The 15,317-nt window shown below is 37.6% G+C and overlaps 1 protein-coding gene across 5 annotated transcripts in view; it reads left to right on the forward strand.

The window, feature by feature from the left end:
- Positions 1-15,317, forward strand: part of COMMD10 (COMM domain containing 10) — a 219,987-nt gene that overhangs the window by 47,955 nt on the left and 156,715 nt on the right. For all 5 annotated transcript variants that reach the window (XM_040444280.1, XM_040444278.1, XM_040444276.1 and 2 more), the window contains exon 5: positions 1,279-1,389. In XM_040444280.1, coding sequence (XP_040300214.1) covers positions 1,279-1,389 — 111 coding nt within the window. The remainder of the gene's footprint in view (positions 1-1,278; positions 1,390-15,317) is intronic.

A 15,317-nucleotide genomic window follows, 5' to 3' on the forward strand; every position in this document is an offset into this window, starting at 1 on the left:
GAGACTACACTTACTAAGGTCACTGTTCAAGATCAGTATGTTAAAGATCCTTAACACACACCATTACACTGATTTTTTTATTTAGGTGTTGTGGATTATGTCCGTGTGACATCTTCCCTCTTTTTACCCATAACCTGTCAAAGGTTCAGTGCCAGAAAGAACAGAAATACATCTTTATTTTCTCATCGCATCCTCTCTTGAATAGATAATACTTCCATTGCTCTCTTTCCAATTTGGCTTCGAGTCACTGCTGTGATTGAGCAGTTGACTCAGTTGAGTAAGTTGAACAGTCTTTCAAGTTAGAAGTTAGTATTCTGGTTAAGTAAAAAAAAAAAAATTGTGAGACTGCCCATCTTACCAGTGTAGCTAAGGTAGTTTTTACTAAATCAGTTATTAGGGCCATGTTGTGAGAGGCATGTGACAATTGCATTTCACACATCTTTCCTAAATAGTGTTTCTCGAATTTATTGGAAATTTAATACTCCTGGTACTGAGGTTCTGAGGTTAGTGAAACCAATCATGTCTCAAGTTCAGTAAACCACATTTGTGCTATTTAATATTTTAAAAGAAAACTTAAACAGTTTTAGTCTGTCTTTACTATTTTTGCCTTACCTGATTGAATTTTGCTCTTGTGTTAATTAATAAGTTCATAGGAAATGTTCTAATTAGTTTCTGTCATAACTAGGAACCATAATAAGTTAGAGTACTTTGGAAAGCATGATAACACCTGCTCACTAGTAAATATCAATTCTTGGTCTGGCTCTTTTCCAGTCTTGCTAACTGTGTCTAAATGTGTGAACCTCTTACCATCTGCGTACTTCAATTTTCCTCTAAATTAAAAAAAAAAAAAAAAAGTCTTACCTGTATTCTATCCAGTTCAGAGTTTTGAAAGACAACGAGAGGTCATTAAAGTGTAAAATCCCTAACTGTTGAGAAAACCATTGGCTTTAAAATATACTGTTGTGAAATAGTAATATGCTATTTAAAGACCATGGACTCTTACTGTACTTCGTTGCTTAGTCTAAGACCTCTATTTTCAGAATGCAGTGTATTTGAAGACGAGTTTTACTGTTGAATTTGACAGGCCTGGCACAAGGCCAATCTCATGAGCCCAAAGGGAGAGTTTGCAGAAAACGCAGGTTGAAGGAGCCATAGAATTGACTTTCCATGAAGTCTAGGCTTATCCATGTTCATTCCTGTGGGTGGGAGATTTGCTGAAAGTTGACTGTTTTCTTCCTTCCATACCATCTGATTCCAATCTGTACTTGTCTTTTATAGCTAGAGACGGTCGGATGGCAGCTTAACCTTCAGATGGCTCACTCTGCCCAAGCGAAACTAAAATCTCCTCAAGCCGTGTTACAGCTGGGAGTGAGTGGTGAAGATTCAAAGGTAAGAAATGGTACCTCAGTGAAATGCTGCATTTTGTTTCCCAGGTAGGTCTTGTACTTTATTGTGAGCAGTCTCTGCCCCCTGGATTGAAATTTTAAACACAATTAAATTAAAATTCAACAAGGATTAACAAATGGCTAGATCTTTGTGACAGGTTTTGAGAATCAGAGTTACTTATCCCTTTGTTATTCATTTGAAGAAATGTCTTGCACGAGCATTTCATAACCTCTTCTTTTAAATTCTGCAGTGGGAAAACTTGGTAATAGCCATATAAAATTAAGATTTTAATGATTTAGATATTTGTGGATATTTGTAGGTGTTTTGTGTTTTAAGATGCTTACATATAGTAGAAGGAATTTTGTTTTCTAGCCAATGCCTGCATTACCAAGATGATGTGAATTGTGTTTGTGTGTGTGTAACACTAGCGTGCATGAGTTTAAATCCCAGCTGTTGCAAAATTGAATTTTGGATTCGTTTATACTGCGTGATGATTTCTTTTTTAGCGTTAATTTCAGGAAGCTTGAACATCTTATCAAAGTTAAAAGAGTTGGTATGGAATTTTTTTTTTTTTTTTTACTGTAGCGTATAGAGAAATATATATTTAAGATAGCAGGGAAAGATACTTGTTTTCTTTTTATTGTAATCGATTACCTTTTTAAGATGGATAAAGGGGAGTGACTTTTTCCCCCTAAATAAAGGAGACTTTGCATCTTTTTAACACAGAGAGGTGAAAATCAGGAAGATCTGAGGAAAGAGAGGTAACTATGACTGGATGTAATCAGAGAATAATTGGAGAAATGTTATTGTTTAAAATGGGCATTGAAGGATGAGAGCAGTATTACTTCTTTGTTAGAACTTTCATCATGTGTTATATATCATGCGCATTTTTATCTTCCATGGTAATGGGGACCAGTACGTAGCCCAGGTTAACAAGTCTATAAAATTTTAGGCAATTGAGTTGGGTCTCACTGTATATAATTTATTAATTCATTCAGTGTTTCAAAAGTATTGCATTTCACACATTTTAAGTTGATGAATACAGTATAAATAACAATAATATATAAAATAATATAAGTTTAGTAGTTAAGAGTTGAAGTAACTGGTATATTATGTATGCTCTACAATTTAGAAGTGGTGTAGCTTTGGGCAAGTCACTTCATCTTTATGACTATCAGCTTCTTCATCTGTAAACCGGGGATAACATTACCTGTCGCACGGGGTTACCCAGTGTATGGAGTGCTTATTTAGTCCGATGCCTAGTGTTAGGTAAATGCTTAAAAAATGCAGGCTGCTGCCATTTTCATCATCATCGGCAGTAAAACTTATTTTTGGCTAATGAATAAATAAATGCCTTTGTTTTAAACCAAAGCTGACAGTGAATTTTTTCCTGATGAAATTAATCATTTCCCTTTCCTTGCCCTCTTCTGCCTTTTTAGTTCTCAATCTTCTTTTTCATATCTATGCTTACTGAGACCTCGGGAGGGGAAGGGCAGCCTGGAAAGCCTGATGTTTTCTTACAGTGAACTAGGGAAGACATTCCTTTAGGTTTGGGATAACAGTCTGGAACTCACTAGTTCCAGTGTAGACTGGAACTATTCTGAGTGAAGACACACACGCGTACGTATGTGCAGATGTACATACACACATTCGTATGTTCTCCAAGTGGCTGTACGCCTTCACTGTTGCATTTCTCTGGACTGTCATACGTTAAGTCTGAGTAGGTAAATGGAATTGATAGGCTGGAAGGAAACTGTTGTGACCGTATATATGGGGTGTACTTCAAGCATCATCGTGTAGGCAGTGGTGGACCTTGGGATGCCTGAGTCCTTCCGGCTCCTTTATTATGTCTTCAAAATACGTTTATATGTCAGTTCTATGTTGAGACAGTAGGAATGAATGAGTAATACTTCTAGTAAAAGAGTCATGTTTTTAATCCATGTTACTCAGAAAATCTCTACAGATGTGAAATCCAGCTCACTGGGAGATAGAACCTGGAGTACATTTGTATCTCCCTGTGTGTTGCTATTTTGAAGTTTTGAACGAGTGTTTGGTTATCCATACAACTTGTAGAGCTGGAGAACCATTTGCATCGACAAACAGACGATGCAAAGAAGAGCAGCGGCCTACAAAGGAAAAGGATATTTTCTTTTTTTTTTTTTTTTTAAGTTTGTTTATTTTGAGAGAGAGACAGAGCATGAGCAGGGGAAGGGCAGAGAGAAGGGGAGACACAGAATCCCAAGCAGGCTCCAGGATCTGACCTGTCGGCACACAGCCTGATGCAGGGCTCGAACCCATGAGCCGTGAGATCATGACCTGAGCCAAGATCAAGTGTTGGATGCCCAACAGGCTGAGCCACCCGAGCACCCCGATATTTTCATTTTGGTGCAGACTTAAGTGCACCTCTTTCCCTTGTATTTCCTCTCTTTCCCATGGCATTGTGTGGATTTGACCTGTTTCTCATATCTGCTAAAGAAGAGACACGTAATGGAGCGTATCACAGCTGTCAGCCTGGACAGACACCTGCCATCTCCAAGCGCTGTGTGTCCCAGCTCCAAGGAGCAGTTAACCACCACACCTCTGTTCTCTCAGTGAACTGCTGTTGGGAAGATTTACTTTTTCTTCTTTTCATAATCTCCCTCTCTGTTTTTGTGATCTGGTACTCTGTTCTTTGTACTCGTGTGAGACTTTGGGAATTCTTGACAGGTGGGAATATTAGATGAAAGGAACAGGAATATGGAACATGTTTTAAAAACCATGTTTGTTAAAAGAAAGAACTTTTTCTAAAAAATTTTTAAGTTTGTTTATTTGACAGAGAGAGAGAGAGAAAGCAGGGGAGGGGCGGAGAGAAAATCCCAAGCAGGCTCTGTGCTGATAATACAGAGTCTGATATGGGGCTCGAACTCAAAAACTGTGAGATCATAACCTGAGCCGAAACCAAGAGTCAGACGCTTAACCAACTGAGCCACCCAGGCGCCCAAGAAGGGAGAAGTTTTATTGAAAACAATGACAAGTTATCACTGGTTAGTGTATGATGGAAAGTATCATAGAATACAGAGTTGCCATATTATGAAATTGGCATTTGTTTAAAAAGCAGAAAGCGTGAAATAAAATTCTTTTAAGTGAGTATGTTAAAGGGTATTTTTCCTGAAAGTATTCATGTATTAAAATAATTCTGAGAGGGGTACCTGGGTGGCTCAGTCAGTTCAACATTTGACTCTTGATTTTGGCTCAGGTCATGATCTCACGGTTTGTGAGATCGAGCCCCACGTTGGGCTCTGTGCTGACAGAGTGGAGCCTGCTTGGGGTTCTCTGTCTCTTCTTTCTCCCCTGCTGTCTCTCTCAAAATAAGTAAACTTAAAAAAAATTCTGAGAGGGTTAGTCAGTGAACATTATGAGAGACTCTTTTGATGGTGTTTACTTTTGAGCTGCTGAGCTGAAAACTTCCTGCAGTTCATCAAAGTGTGTGGTTTCTAAAAGTCTTTCTTCTCATTCACTTCCAACATACACATGAAAAGCGTAGCCTGCAGTGAAGTTCTAATTGCTATCACATTAGATAGCACTGTTGCACTCGTGTCCTTTCTCTTGGAACGTTCCTGTCTCAAGGCTTTCCTGTTTTGCTACTAATTTTATCATGAAAACTGGGCGATTGTAGCTTCTCTTGCAGTATTTTGATTTATATATTCTAGTTGTTTGCAGTTAATTGTCTTAGTGTTTGTCTACTGCATTTAGCAAAGTAAGATTATTTTCCTGTTCTGAGATACATCAGAAAGAGGGTTTTTTGGTTTTTTTTTTTTTTTGGTTTATTTCATTAGAGGGCAGTAGAGCTCTTTGCTTACCTAACCTCTGGCACTTAACAGTGTTATTTGAAATAACATTCAAAATAATTTGTGGAGTCAGTAGTTGTGGGAAATGCTAAGTGTTCACATTTCTAATCTGTATATAACAATAGAGTTCTCTTGTTTCCATCAAGAAAATTAATGCCTATTAATCAGATATGTACAGAACAAATAAATGAAATCATCATGATTTCATTGTTTGTTAGTTTCTCTGATTATTTGCCAAAATGAAGTTTATTAAAAAGCCTTCAACACTATTGACTATTTTTGTAACATTCTGTCGCTTGTACTAATTTCTTTGTGAGAAAAGACAACACAGTAATCCCAAGATAGTTGAATGGCTCTAGTATAACTACTTCCAGGCTAATCATAGTTGACATTTCTTTATTTATAGAGAATAGCAATTTTATACTTAACAAATGTTGATAATTTTGAATATTCCAAGCACCTTAACTTTAAATATCCTAAAAACACTAAAATACTTAAATTTTGCTCTTGGTTGTGCATTATTATGTTTCCCCCAGTAACTTTGCACTTCTGAGACAATCACGTTTTGTTAGTACAGTGACTCTAAAATTTTTTGGTACATCTTTTAAGAAAGAATCTTGGTGTTTCATTCGTTTCTTCTTTTGAAACAACTGGGATAAAATCGCCGTGGAAGGGAACTGTCATTTACCTTAAGGTTAAATTGGATTATGCTCAGGTTGCACAAGGTACTTTGTGGTGGGTAATTACGATTTCAAGTGAATTTAGGACTTTAAGTACTAATTTGTTGAGTTAGAGATCTTCATTCTTATTTCCAAAATGGGTGACAAATTCTATTTCGAGTGAAGAAAAAGGAGGGAAAGCCCTGTTTTAGTGCTTATTCTGTGCTAGACATGGTATCTCCTCCTTTACTTCTGGGGTGCCTGGGTGGCTCAGTCAGTGCAGCTCAGGTCATGGTCTCATGGTACGAGTGAGTTTGAGCCCTGCGTGGGCTCTGTGCTGACAGCTCGGAGCCTGGAGCCTGCTTCAGAGTCTGTGTCTCCCTCTCTCTCTGCCTCTTTCCTGCTCACACTCTGTCTCTTTCTGTCTCTCAAAAATAAATAAACATTAAAAAAACATTTTTTTTTTTTAGATAAAATACTTCTTTCACAGTTACCTGGGTGGCTCAGTTGGTTAAACATCCAACTTAGGTCATGATCTCACGGTTCCTGGGTTTGAGCCCCACATCGTGCTCTGCACTGACAGCATGGAGCCCGCTTGGGATTCTCTCTCTCCTTTTCTCTCTGATCCATCCCCGCACCTGCATGCACTTTTTCTCTCACATGCTCTCTCGCTCTCTAGCTCTCTCAAAATAAATAAATAAACTTAAAAAAAAATAAAGCTGTCATCATATTGAAAAAATGAAAATAAAAGATTTCTTTCTTTTATGAATGAATTGTTATTGTTATTATACTGTTATTGTCATTATCTTGTTATTATCCCTATTTTATAGGAAGATGGAGAAATGGAAACACATAGAGATTAACCCTGAGGTTATACAACTAAAAACAAGTAGAACTAGGATTTGAAACCAGACAGTTTAACTTCAGAGCACTGTACTTTATTCATTGCTGAGATACTGCCTCTTTTGCTTATTTAATGACTTAGCAGTTGATCCCGTAATGTATGTATGTTTGAAGTTGCTGAAAGTGTTCTAATACGCACTGTTGTATCTTGTTGGTTGTTGTTCTCCATACAGTGATAGGCATAGGATTCTCAATTTCCTTTTGCTTTTCTCTGATTAAGTTGAAATAATTTTACACCTAAAGTCAATGAGAGACACTAATAAATACTTTTACATAGTAAAGAAAGTTTTATGTTTTGATGTTACCTCAGTTAGTTCACTAAAGACTGTGTTTATTAACACACTTTACTATAACAGCTATATGGCATCATGGATGTTGATACCTTATGAACAAAGAAATAGGCTATATCATTAAAAAGAAAACATCCTTAGATCTGTTTATGACAGATTCCTAGTAAGAGAAAAATACGTCTTTGTTCAAATTATGAACTCTGGTATTAGAAATGTGAAGTATTCTGATCTCCCTAAAAGTGATGGTTGTATTGACTGATTTTGAAGGGCCTTCAGATTTCTCGAGCTGCTCTCACAAGCAGGTCTGAATTTTACAAATACTGTATTTTTACTAATCTAATCTGTATAAATATATTTCAGTATATTTCCCTTGATAATTTAAGTTTATTTTTCTCTTTAACAAAAATTTTTTTTTAAATGTTTATATTTGAGAGAGAGAGAGAGAGAGGGACAGAATGCAAGTGGGTGAGGGGCAGAGAAGGAGGGAGGCATAGAATCTGAAGCAGGCTCCAGGCTCCAAGCTGTTATGACAGTACAGAGCCCACAAGGGGCTCGAACTCACAGATCACGAGATCATGACCTGAGTTGAAGTCAGATGCTTAACCGACTGAGCCACCCATGCGCCCCTATTTTTCTCTTTTTTAAAAGTTGTGCATCTATTATGGACATTTTTAAAAATATAGGAAAAAAAAGACAATTAAAACCGTACCCACAACACTGTTATGTTTTGCTATAGGACTTTCTAGTTGTTTTTTACTTTGCATGTCTTAACTTGTAAATGATTAAAAAAAAATAATGATGTTTGCATTTGGTTTAGGAAAAAATTGAGATTTTATTATTACTGTTCAGTACTTGATATGGTTATGAGAAGATAATCTCATTCATTAATCAGAATTTTTTTCCATTTTGATAAGTAGCAATTACTGCTTTTTCTAGAACATGGTCTCCTGTGATCTGAAGAAACATTCAGTAAAGTCTTGGGCTTTTTACTCACTGATTTTGATGAGAAATTTTATAAAATGAGCTTTGCTTCCAGCAGTTCTGTATTAAGATACTAATTTTCATTTGTGCCATTTGGGATGGTTATTTAGGGTTCAGAAAATTTTGAAGACAGGTCAGTGGTTTTTCTTCTCAAATGAAATGATTGATAAGTATTGTCTTTTAAAAATTGTGGTTCTTGGGGCACCTGGGTGGTTCAGTCGGTTGAGTGCCTTTGTTTTTTTCTTTAAGGTTTATTTATTATTTTGAGAGAGAGAGAGAGAGATACAGTGTGAGTGGGGTAGAGGCACAGACAGAGGGGAGAGAGAGAATCCAAAGCAGGCTCCGTGCTGTCCGTACAGAGCTCCATGTGGGGCTTGAACTCATGAGTCGTGAGATCATGACCTGAGCCGAAATCAAGAGTCAGATGTGTAACCAACCTAACCACCCAGGCAACCCGGGTGCCTGAGTCTTGATTTTAGCTCAGGTCATGATCTCTCTGTTGTGAAATCAAGCACCATGTCAGGCTCTGCGATGGGTGTGGAGCCTCCTTCAGATTCCCTTTCCCTATCCCTTTGCCCCTTCCTTGTGCAGATGCGTTCTCTCGCGCACTCTCTGTCTCTCTCTCTCTCTCTCTCTCAAAAAACAGGAAAAAACAGGTTTTTTTCATTAGTCAGGTTATGTATGTTTATTGTAGAAGACTTGTAGAAAATTGTAGAAATTGTAGAAAATTCCAGGGATATAAAGAAAATCTCAGAGGTTTACCCCCAAGATGCAGCCAATCTATTTGACCTATTTTATTTCCGTGTTTATTCTACGGATACTTTCTTCTGAGAGTGTGATTCTATGACTTTTTTGATTTTATGTTCTGCTTTTGTCCTGTAACTCTGTAAAACTTTTTCCATATTGCTTCCAACTTACCATGCGTGTATTTTAAATGACTGTATTGTACTTTGGCTACGAAATACTATGGTTTTCTCCCAGTTCCTCCATTGTCAAATAATGGGTTTGTTTCCAGTATTTTCCTGTTATATTGTGACAAACATATTTGTGTATATATACATAGTAGGTGCTTAATGAACATGTACTGACTGACTGACTGACTGAATAAAGCCTCCTTAGTATATAGGATTATTCGCCAGGAGTATAATTAGTAGGTAAAAGGGTATAAACTAAAAAGAGGTCTTGCTATAGTTTGATAAATGGCTTTCCATAATTATTTTGGAAACATGCTCAGAAACTCAAAGGGTGCATTCAGAGGATTTAAGAGCTTCTGGAGAAAGGTGTGACATTACTATCTCACATATAGGCTCTTTCGTAACTGGTTAATTAAGTACTTTGGATAATTGTAGGAGATCAGTTAAAAGCTCAAATACTTTTGTAATATTAGAGAATCGTCCATTTTATAATTTCTTTATTCCATTAGTGTACGTATAAGTTTTCATTATGTGTGTTTTGGTTTATTATAGAACGTGCAGAAGCAATCTGATCAAATACTCTGGCAGTTATAGAAAATAGAAATAGCCCTTATTTGTGAGATAATTGCCCAGATACTCTGAGAACAAAGTCTGGTCCTTTGCAATCTAATTTATTTAAGTATTCCTAAGGCTATATGGCTCCAGTTTTCTTGTTTTTAACTTTGTTTTGTATCCTTTTTCAGTGTGATCAGTTTCTCAATGATTTTGCCCTTTAAGGGGTCATGTTTTCTACATAAGAGCAATACAAAATGTTTTTCCTCAATTTAGTGCATATTTTGGTTTTGTAATCAATTTGACTTTCTAAAAGCCCTTATGTATTCAAGTCATATATGTACATCTTCATGATATCACAGTGAATCTCTTGGTATCTGTGTGAGAGCGTATGTGTGTGTACAAGCTTTTTTCAAATTTCAGGCTCCCTAATGGAAACTCTGCATTTAACCATGAGAAGGCTTTATAAGCTAAAAAAAATTACTGTTTGGATACTATCTTTGAGGAGTAAAAACAAACAGAATATTAATACACAATTAGAGTGTGATAGTATTTAGTATTCATGTGGGGAAAATGATAGAAGAGTCTTGGAGAAGAAAATCCTTTGTAAAAATAATCCAGAAAGTTCATGCATTTCAGACTTAAAATATCATCTTTTCACTAACATTCTTTTAAAAAATTCTGTGGGATTCCAAAGTAGGTAAACAAACAGTATCACCCTTAGTTGTCTTTCCTAGCTTGGAGCCTTTTTAACTTTTTATATCCAGAGGCAATTGATAATTGTGGAATTCCCCAGACATAATAGAATATATTTAGAAGTACCTCTAAATTTTGTTTGATGTATTTTTATGGATTAGAAATGACATTAATGTAAACCAGTGGTTTAAGTATTTTGATATGAAAGTGTTTATACTGCATTAGACAACTGAACAGATAAAATGCTGTTTCAGAAATTAAATAAGCAGTAACTTTTTCAATAGCTCAGATTCTGTTCAAGAAGTACTTATTAAGGGGCACCTGGGTGGCTCAGTCGGTTGGGCGTCTGACTTCGGCTCAGGTCATGATCTCACGGTTCGTGAGTTTGAGCCCCACGTCGGTTCTGTGCTGACAGCTCGGAGCCTGGAGGCTGCTTCAAATTCTGTGTCTCCCCCTCTCTCTCTGCCCCTCCCCTGTTTGTGCTTTGCCTCTCAAAAATGAATAAATGTTAAAAAAAAAAAATGAAAAAAAAGTATTAAACATTTCGTATGTAAGAGACACTAGGCAAAGTGTTAATGATATGAGAAGGTCTTATTTTCTATCATGGAGTTTACGGTCTAGCAAGCCAGTAAATATAAGTTTAGTGACTGTTACAAAAGAGGGAATATATGGAGCCCCAGAGACTGACAGCAAGTAGTTAGAGACTGTGACAGGCAGGGGAGTTTCTGGTGAGAGAAAAAGCACATGAAAAAGGATGGAGGCTTGTCTCTTGAGCCCATTGAGTATGAGGTAGCTGCAATATCCAGGTGGAGATTGGTTGGCAATCTGGGGCTTGAGAGAAAATTATAGACTAGAAACTGAGATTTGGAAATCATTGAGGGTTAGATTGTAGTTTCGGTCATGAGAATGGTGGAGATCAATCACTTAGGGAGAAAATACAGAAATTTATGAGCTCAGGATACTGGGGGGTGGGGGGGAGCTCAGTTGATTTAGCATCCGACTTCAGCTCGGGTCATGATCTTGTGGTTTGTGAGTTTGAGCCATGCTTCGGGCACACTGCTGTCAACACAGAGCTTGCTTCGGATTCTCTGTGCCCATCTCTCTCTTCCCCTCCCCTGCTCATGCTTTCTCTCCTATGAGCTCTTAAATTTAAAAGGCAAGTAGAGTTGGAGGAGCTTATGACAGCGAATAGGAAGGAGCAGTCTGAAATGAAAGGAAGAACATTTCTTGGAGAGTGAATTATGTCACATGTTCCTAAGAGGTAATAGAGAAGAAAAAAGTAAATTAATTAATTGAATCCTCAGAGCTGTGAATTAGGTCCTGATATTTTCCCTGGTTTGCTCAGTGGTTAAATATCAGTGCCTAGATTGAGTACTAGAAAGTGAGAGAGCCAAGATTTGAATCCAGGTCCGTGTGACTCAACAGCCTCAACCTCTAATCACTATACAGGGATAAAAAAGTGAATTCAGTGACATGGAGATCACTGGTGATCATTGTCTAGGGGCAGGAGGAGCTGTTTTAAGATGGCGGGTAGTATTTTTTTTTTTTTTTAATTTTTTTTTCAACGTTTATTTATTTTTGGGACAGAGAGAGACAGAGCATGATGCGGGGCTCGAACTCACGGACCGCGAGATCGTGACCTGGCTGAAGTCGGACGCTTAACCGACTGCGCCACCCAGGCGCCCTAAGATGGCGGGTAGTATTGAATGCTGTTGAGAGGTCAGGAAAGAGAATAGGCACGTGAGTGTTGTATTTGGTTAGATGGACCTCTCTGATAACCTTGACAGTGGTCATCTCGGGTACAACTGAGAGGAAAAAGAAACCTGCTTGGATTAAACCGCGGAGAGAATGTGAGGACACAAAGTGGAAGCCACCAGATAAGTTAACTCTTTCAAGAAGCCTGGAGGTAGGATGGTCCCTGTAGGGAGTGTGGATTTAATGACTGCAGATGTTAGAGGAGGCTTGTATGCCGATGCCGCAGATCCATGGAGAGAGAAATTGATAACGCAGCACAGAGAGGGATATAATTTTCTTGAGAAAGTGAGAAGTTGCAAGATCCATTGTGCAAATGGAAGGGTTGGACTGTGAAAGAAGTGAGAACATGGCATTTGTTGTAATAGGAAATAAGAGTATGGGTTAGGTATGTAGTTTTGAGTGTTGGAAGAGAAATTTGTGTCTGATTCCTGCTTTTTTCTCCAGGCAGCTGAGGGAGTGGGTAGGTTTAAGAGGTTTGAGAAACAGAGGAGAAAGTATGAAATAGTATTTTGTATACTGGGAAAATGAACAAACTCGGGATTTTAGTCTGTTTCACTGTGTTGAACAGTGCTGATTGCCCATTTGCAATTTGTGGCCATAAATTTAAAATGGGAACTGTTGGAAGGTTGTACATTTTTCTTGATCCATTTTTAGCTGCAGAGGTAGAGCAGGTGGGTAATTGGATTTAATTAGGGTTTCATCTTTGCCTGGGGTATCAGATGAAGGGAGAAAGGGAGAAAGGATGGCCTGGGTGTAAAAGGGAGTGATTCTAAATTGAGTCAGGCAGAGAGACAGCATAATGTGTGTTGGGGGTAGGTTGTTGGAGAAGAAATGGCTGGAGACAGAAATGGAACCCCGAGCCACAGCCTCCCTAGAGTAGGTTGTGGTGTAGAGGGCCCTCAGACAGACACATTAGGTCCAGGATCACTCGGGGAGTTTTTAATTTGAATCTTCAGACTTCTTTGGCTTGGTCTGGTGTATGGCAAGAATGTCCTTTAAGAGAGAGAAGTAGATAAATGTAAAACCTATCGTCTGATCTTGTCGGAACGTTTAGCCCTGCATCAACTTGGAAACTGAAGTGGTCCAGATATATGAAGATCTGTTCCATATCTAAGAGTTCTTAACGTGTGGCCACTGGCTACGCCTTGGTCTGTTGCTTCCTTGGCTGACGATATACCCAACAGCTGCTGGAAAATACTGGAGTAGTTCACAATGAGCCCTCTATATTAACGATACTACAGCCAGAAATCAATTAAAATGTGTAAAATGTAAATGTTTTATGTCTCAACTGAATTTATTAACTTTTGAACACCATTGGTGATTTTCTGAATTGCTTTTCTAAATCTAGTACTCTAATTTGGGAATGGTACTGTAAATTTTAGATTCAAGAAACAGTAAAGTTGGCTAGGCTAAGTTTTCTCTCAAGTAAATTGCAGTGTTGAATATTGAATCAGTTCTGATAATTTTGGCAAAAAAAAAAAAAATTGACAATTTTCTCTCCTGGCCTAATTTATGTGAGATTTTAAGCATTTTTGCTGTTATGTCACCATGTGAGTGCTTAAATGTATCTTTAATAGATTATGTAAATTGTGTTTCTTTAAAATTTTTTCATTCCTTTTTCTGAGAAGTATTTGGAGAAAATTAAACTTATATGAAGAAGACTCACTTTGTTATATAATATATTTCTCTCCTCAGAACAAATTTTTGGGCACTATTGACTGTTTTTATGGTATTGGGGAAAGTAAAGATTTTTCTTTATATTGGTTTTTTTGGTTGTTTGTTTTTGTTGTTGTTTTAACTTTTCTACTATCCTTAATACTTATCCCGAATTATGTAATCTTTAAAAATCATCTCATGTCTGTATGTAAAGTGCTTTAATGATTTTAATCAGATCCTCAAGTCTTGGGTCACCTGCCCTCTTATTTGGAAGTGTGGCCGTCCCAAGATTCCTGGTCATTGCGAGTCTGTGGCCGTTTACATGTTTGTGTGTAGCATCTGCTCAGTGTCACAGGTTCTGTGTTTCCGGTCTGTATTTGGATGACATGTCTGAGGGTCTGAAGGCAGTTCAGTTAGTGCACAGACTGTAGTCGCTTTCAGTCAGCTTATACAATGGGGAGTGGAATTCACACGCAGTGGGAACATACCACAGCTAGGGCTTTTAGATGAAATAAGGGGGAGCAAGTCGGGCCGGTGGAGCAATGCTGTCCTTGTCTTACCACTTACCCCACCTCTTGCTATTAGCAGAAACAAGAGGCAGAATAGAATCTCATTTTTGCACATCTTGGTAACTTGTTCAGAAAAGTTTTGATCGTAATTGATGAAGTGACCGACTGTATACCATTTTTACAACGTCATATTTTGTTTTTAAAACTTGTTTTGTGGAGCACCTGGGTGGCTTAGTCAGTTAAATGTCGGACTCCTGATATCCGCTCAGGTCATGATCTCACGGTTCATGAGTTCGAGCTCTGCGTTGGGGTCGATAGAGCCTGCTTAAGATTCTTTCTCTCTTTGCCCCTCCTCCCCCCCTTCAAAATAAATAAACTTAAAAAAAATAAATTGTTACTTTTTGGAGTTTATATACATAAAATTTGCTGATACTCAGTAAATATCATAACATCAGTGAAATACTATATGTTTGTTGTAGTGGTTGTGGTTAGTTAACAAAAAAACATACCTGACAAATTATTCAGGGTGAAGATAAAATGTAACAATAAGTGAACGTGTAAAAAGAAAGTCCCTTTTTTTTTTTTAATTTAGTTTGAGAGAGTGTGCATATTCACATTTGAGCAGGGCACGGGCAGAGAGAGAGAGAAAGAGAGAATCCTAAGCAGACTCTGCACTGTCAGCACAGAGCTCTATCTACTTGGGGTTCGATCCCACGAACCATGAGATCATGACCTGAATGAAAAGCATGAGTCAGACGCTTAACCAGCTGAGCCACCTAGGCATCCCATGATAATAATTTTGAATGAGATATTTTAATTGATATATGGCTTTCTGAGTATATGTATTATAAACTAGTTGTTTCCCACCATAGAGCATTACGTTGTAAATACCTTTCAACCTTTCAATGTCAATAAATGAAATTTTACTCAGCAATATCACTTTAAATGGCTGCAGGGTATTGTGTTGTTTATATATTCCATCTTCTTTTTCTTTTTGTTTTCTTTTTCTTTGGGGGGGGTTAAACATGGTTTATTTTTCAAGTAATCCTTCAGCAATGCCTTTCCTTTTGAAGCCATATTTAAGCCTTTTGGTAGACACGAACATTATTGGTCAGTTAAAATAAGGGAAGTAGATCTTAGAAATGATTCCATGTGTTAGAATTCTAGTAACTGCTAGAGTAATGAGTTT

Source organism: Herpailurus yagouaroundi, unplaced genomic scaffold (assembly GCF_014898765.1).
Source record: "Herpailurus yagouaroundi ecotype Mexico unplaced genomic scaffold, PumYag 192, whole genome shotgun sequence".
NCBI classification, from domain to species: Eukaryota; Metazoa; Chordata; class Mammalia; order Carnivora; family Felidae; genus Herpailurus; species Herpailurus yagouaroundi.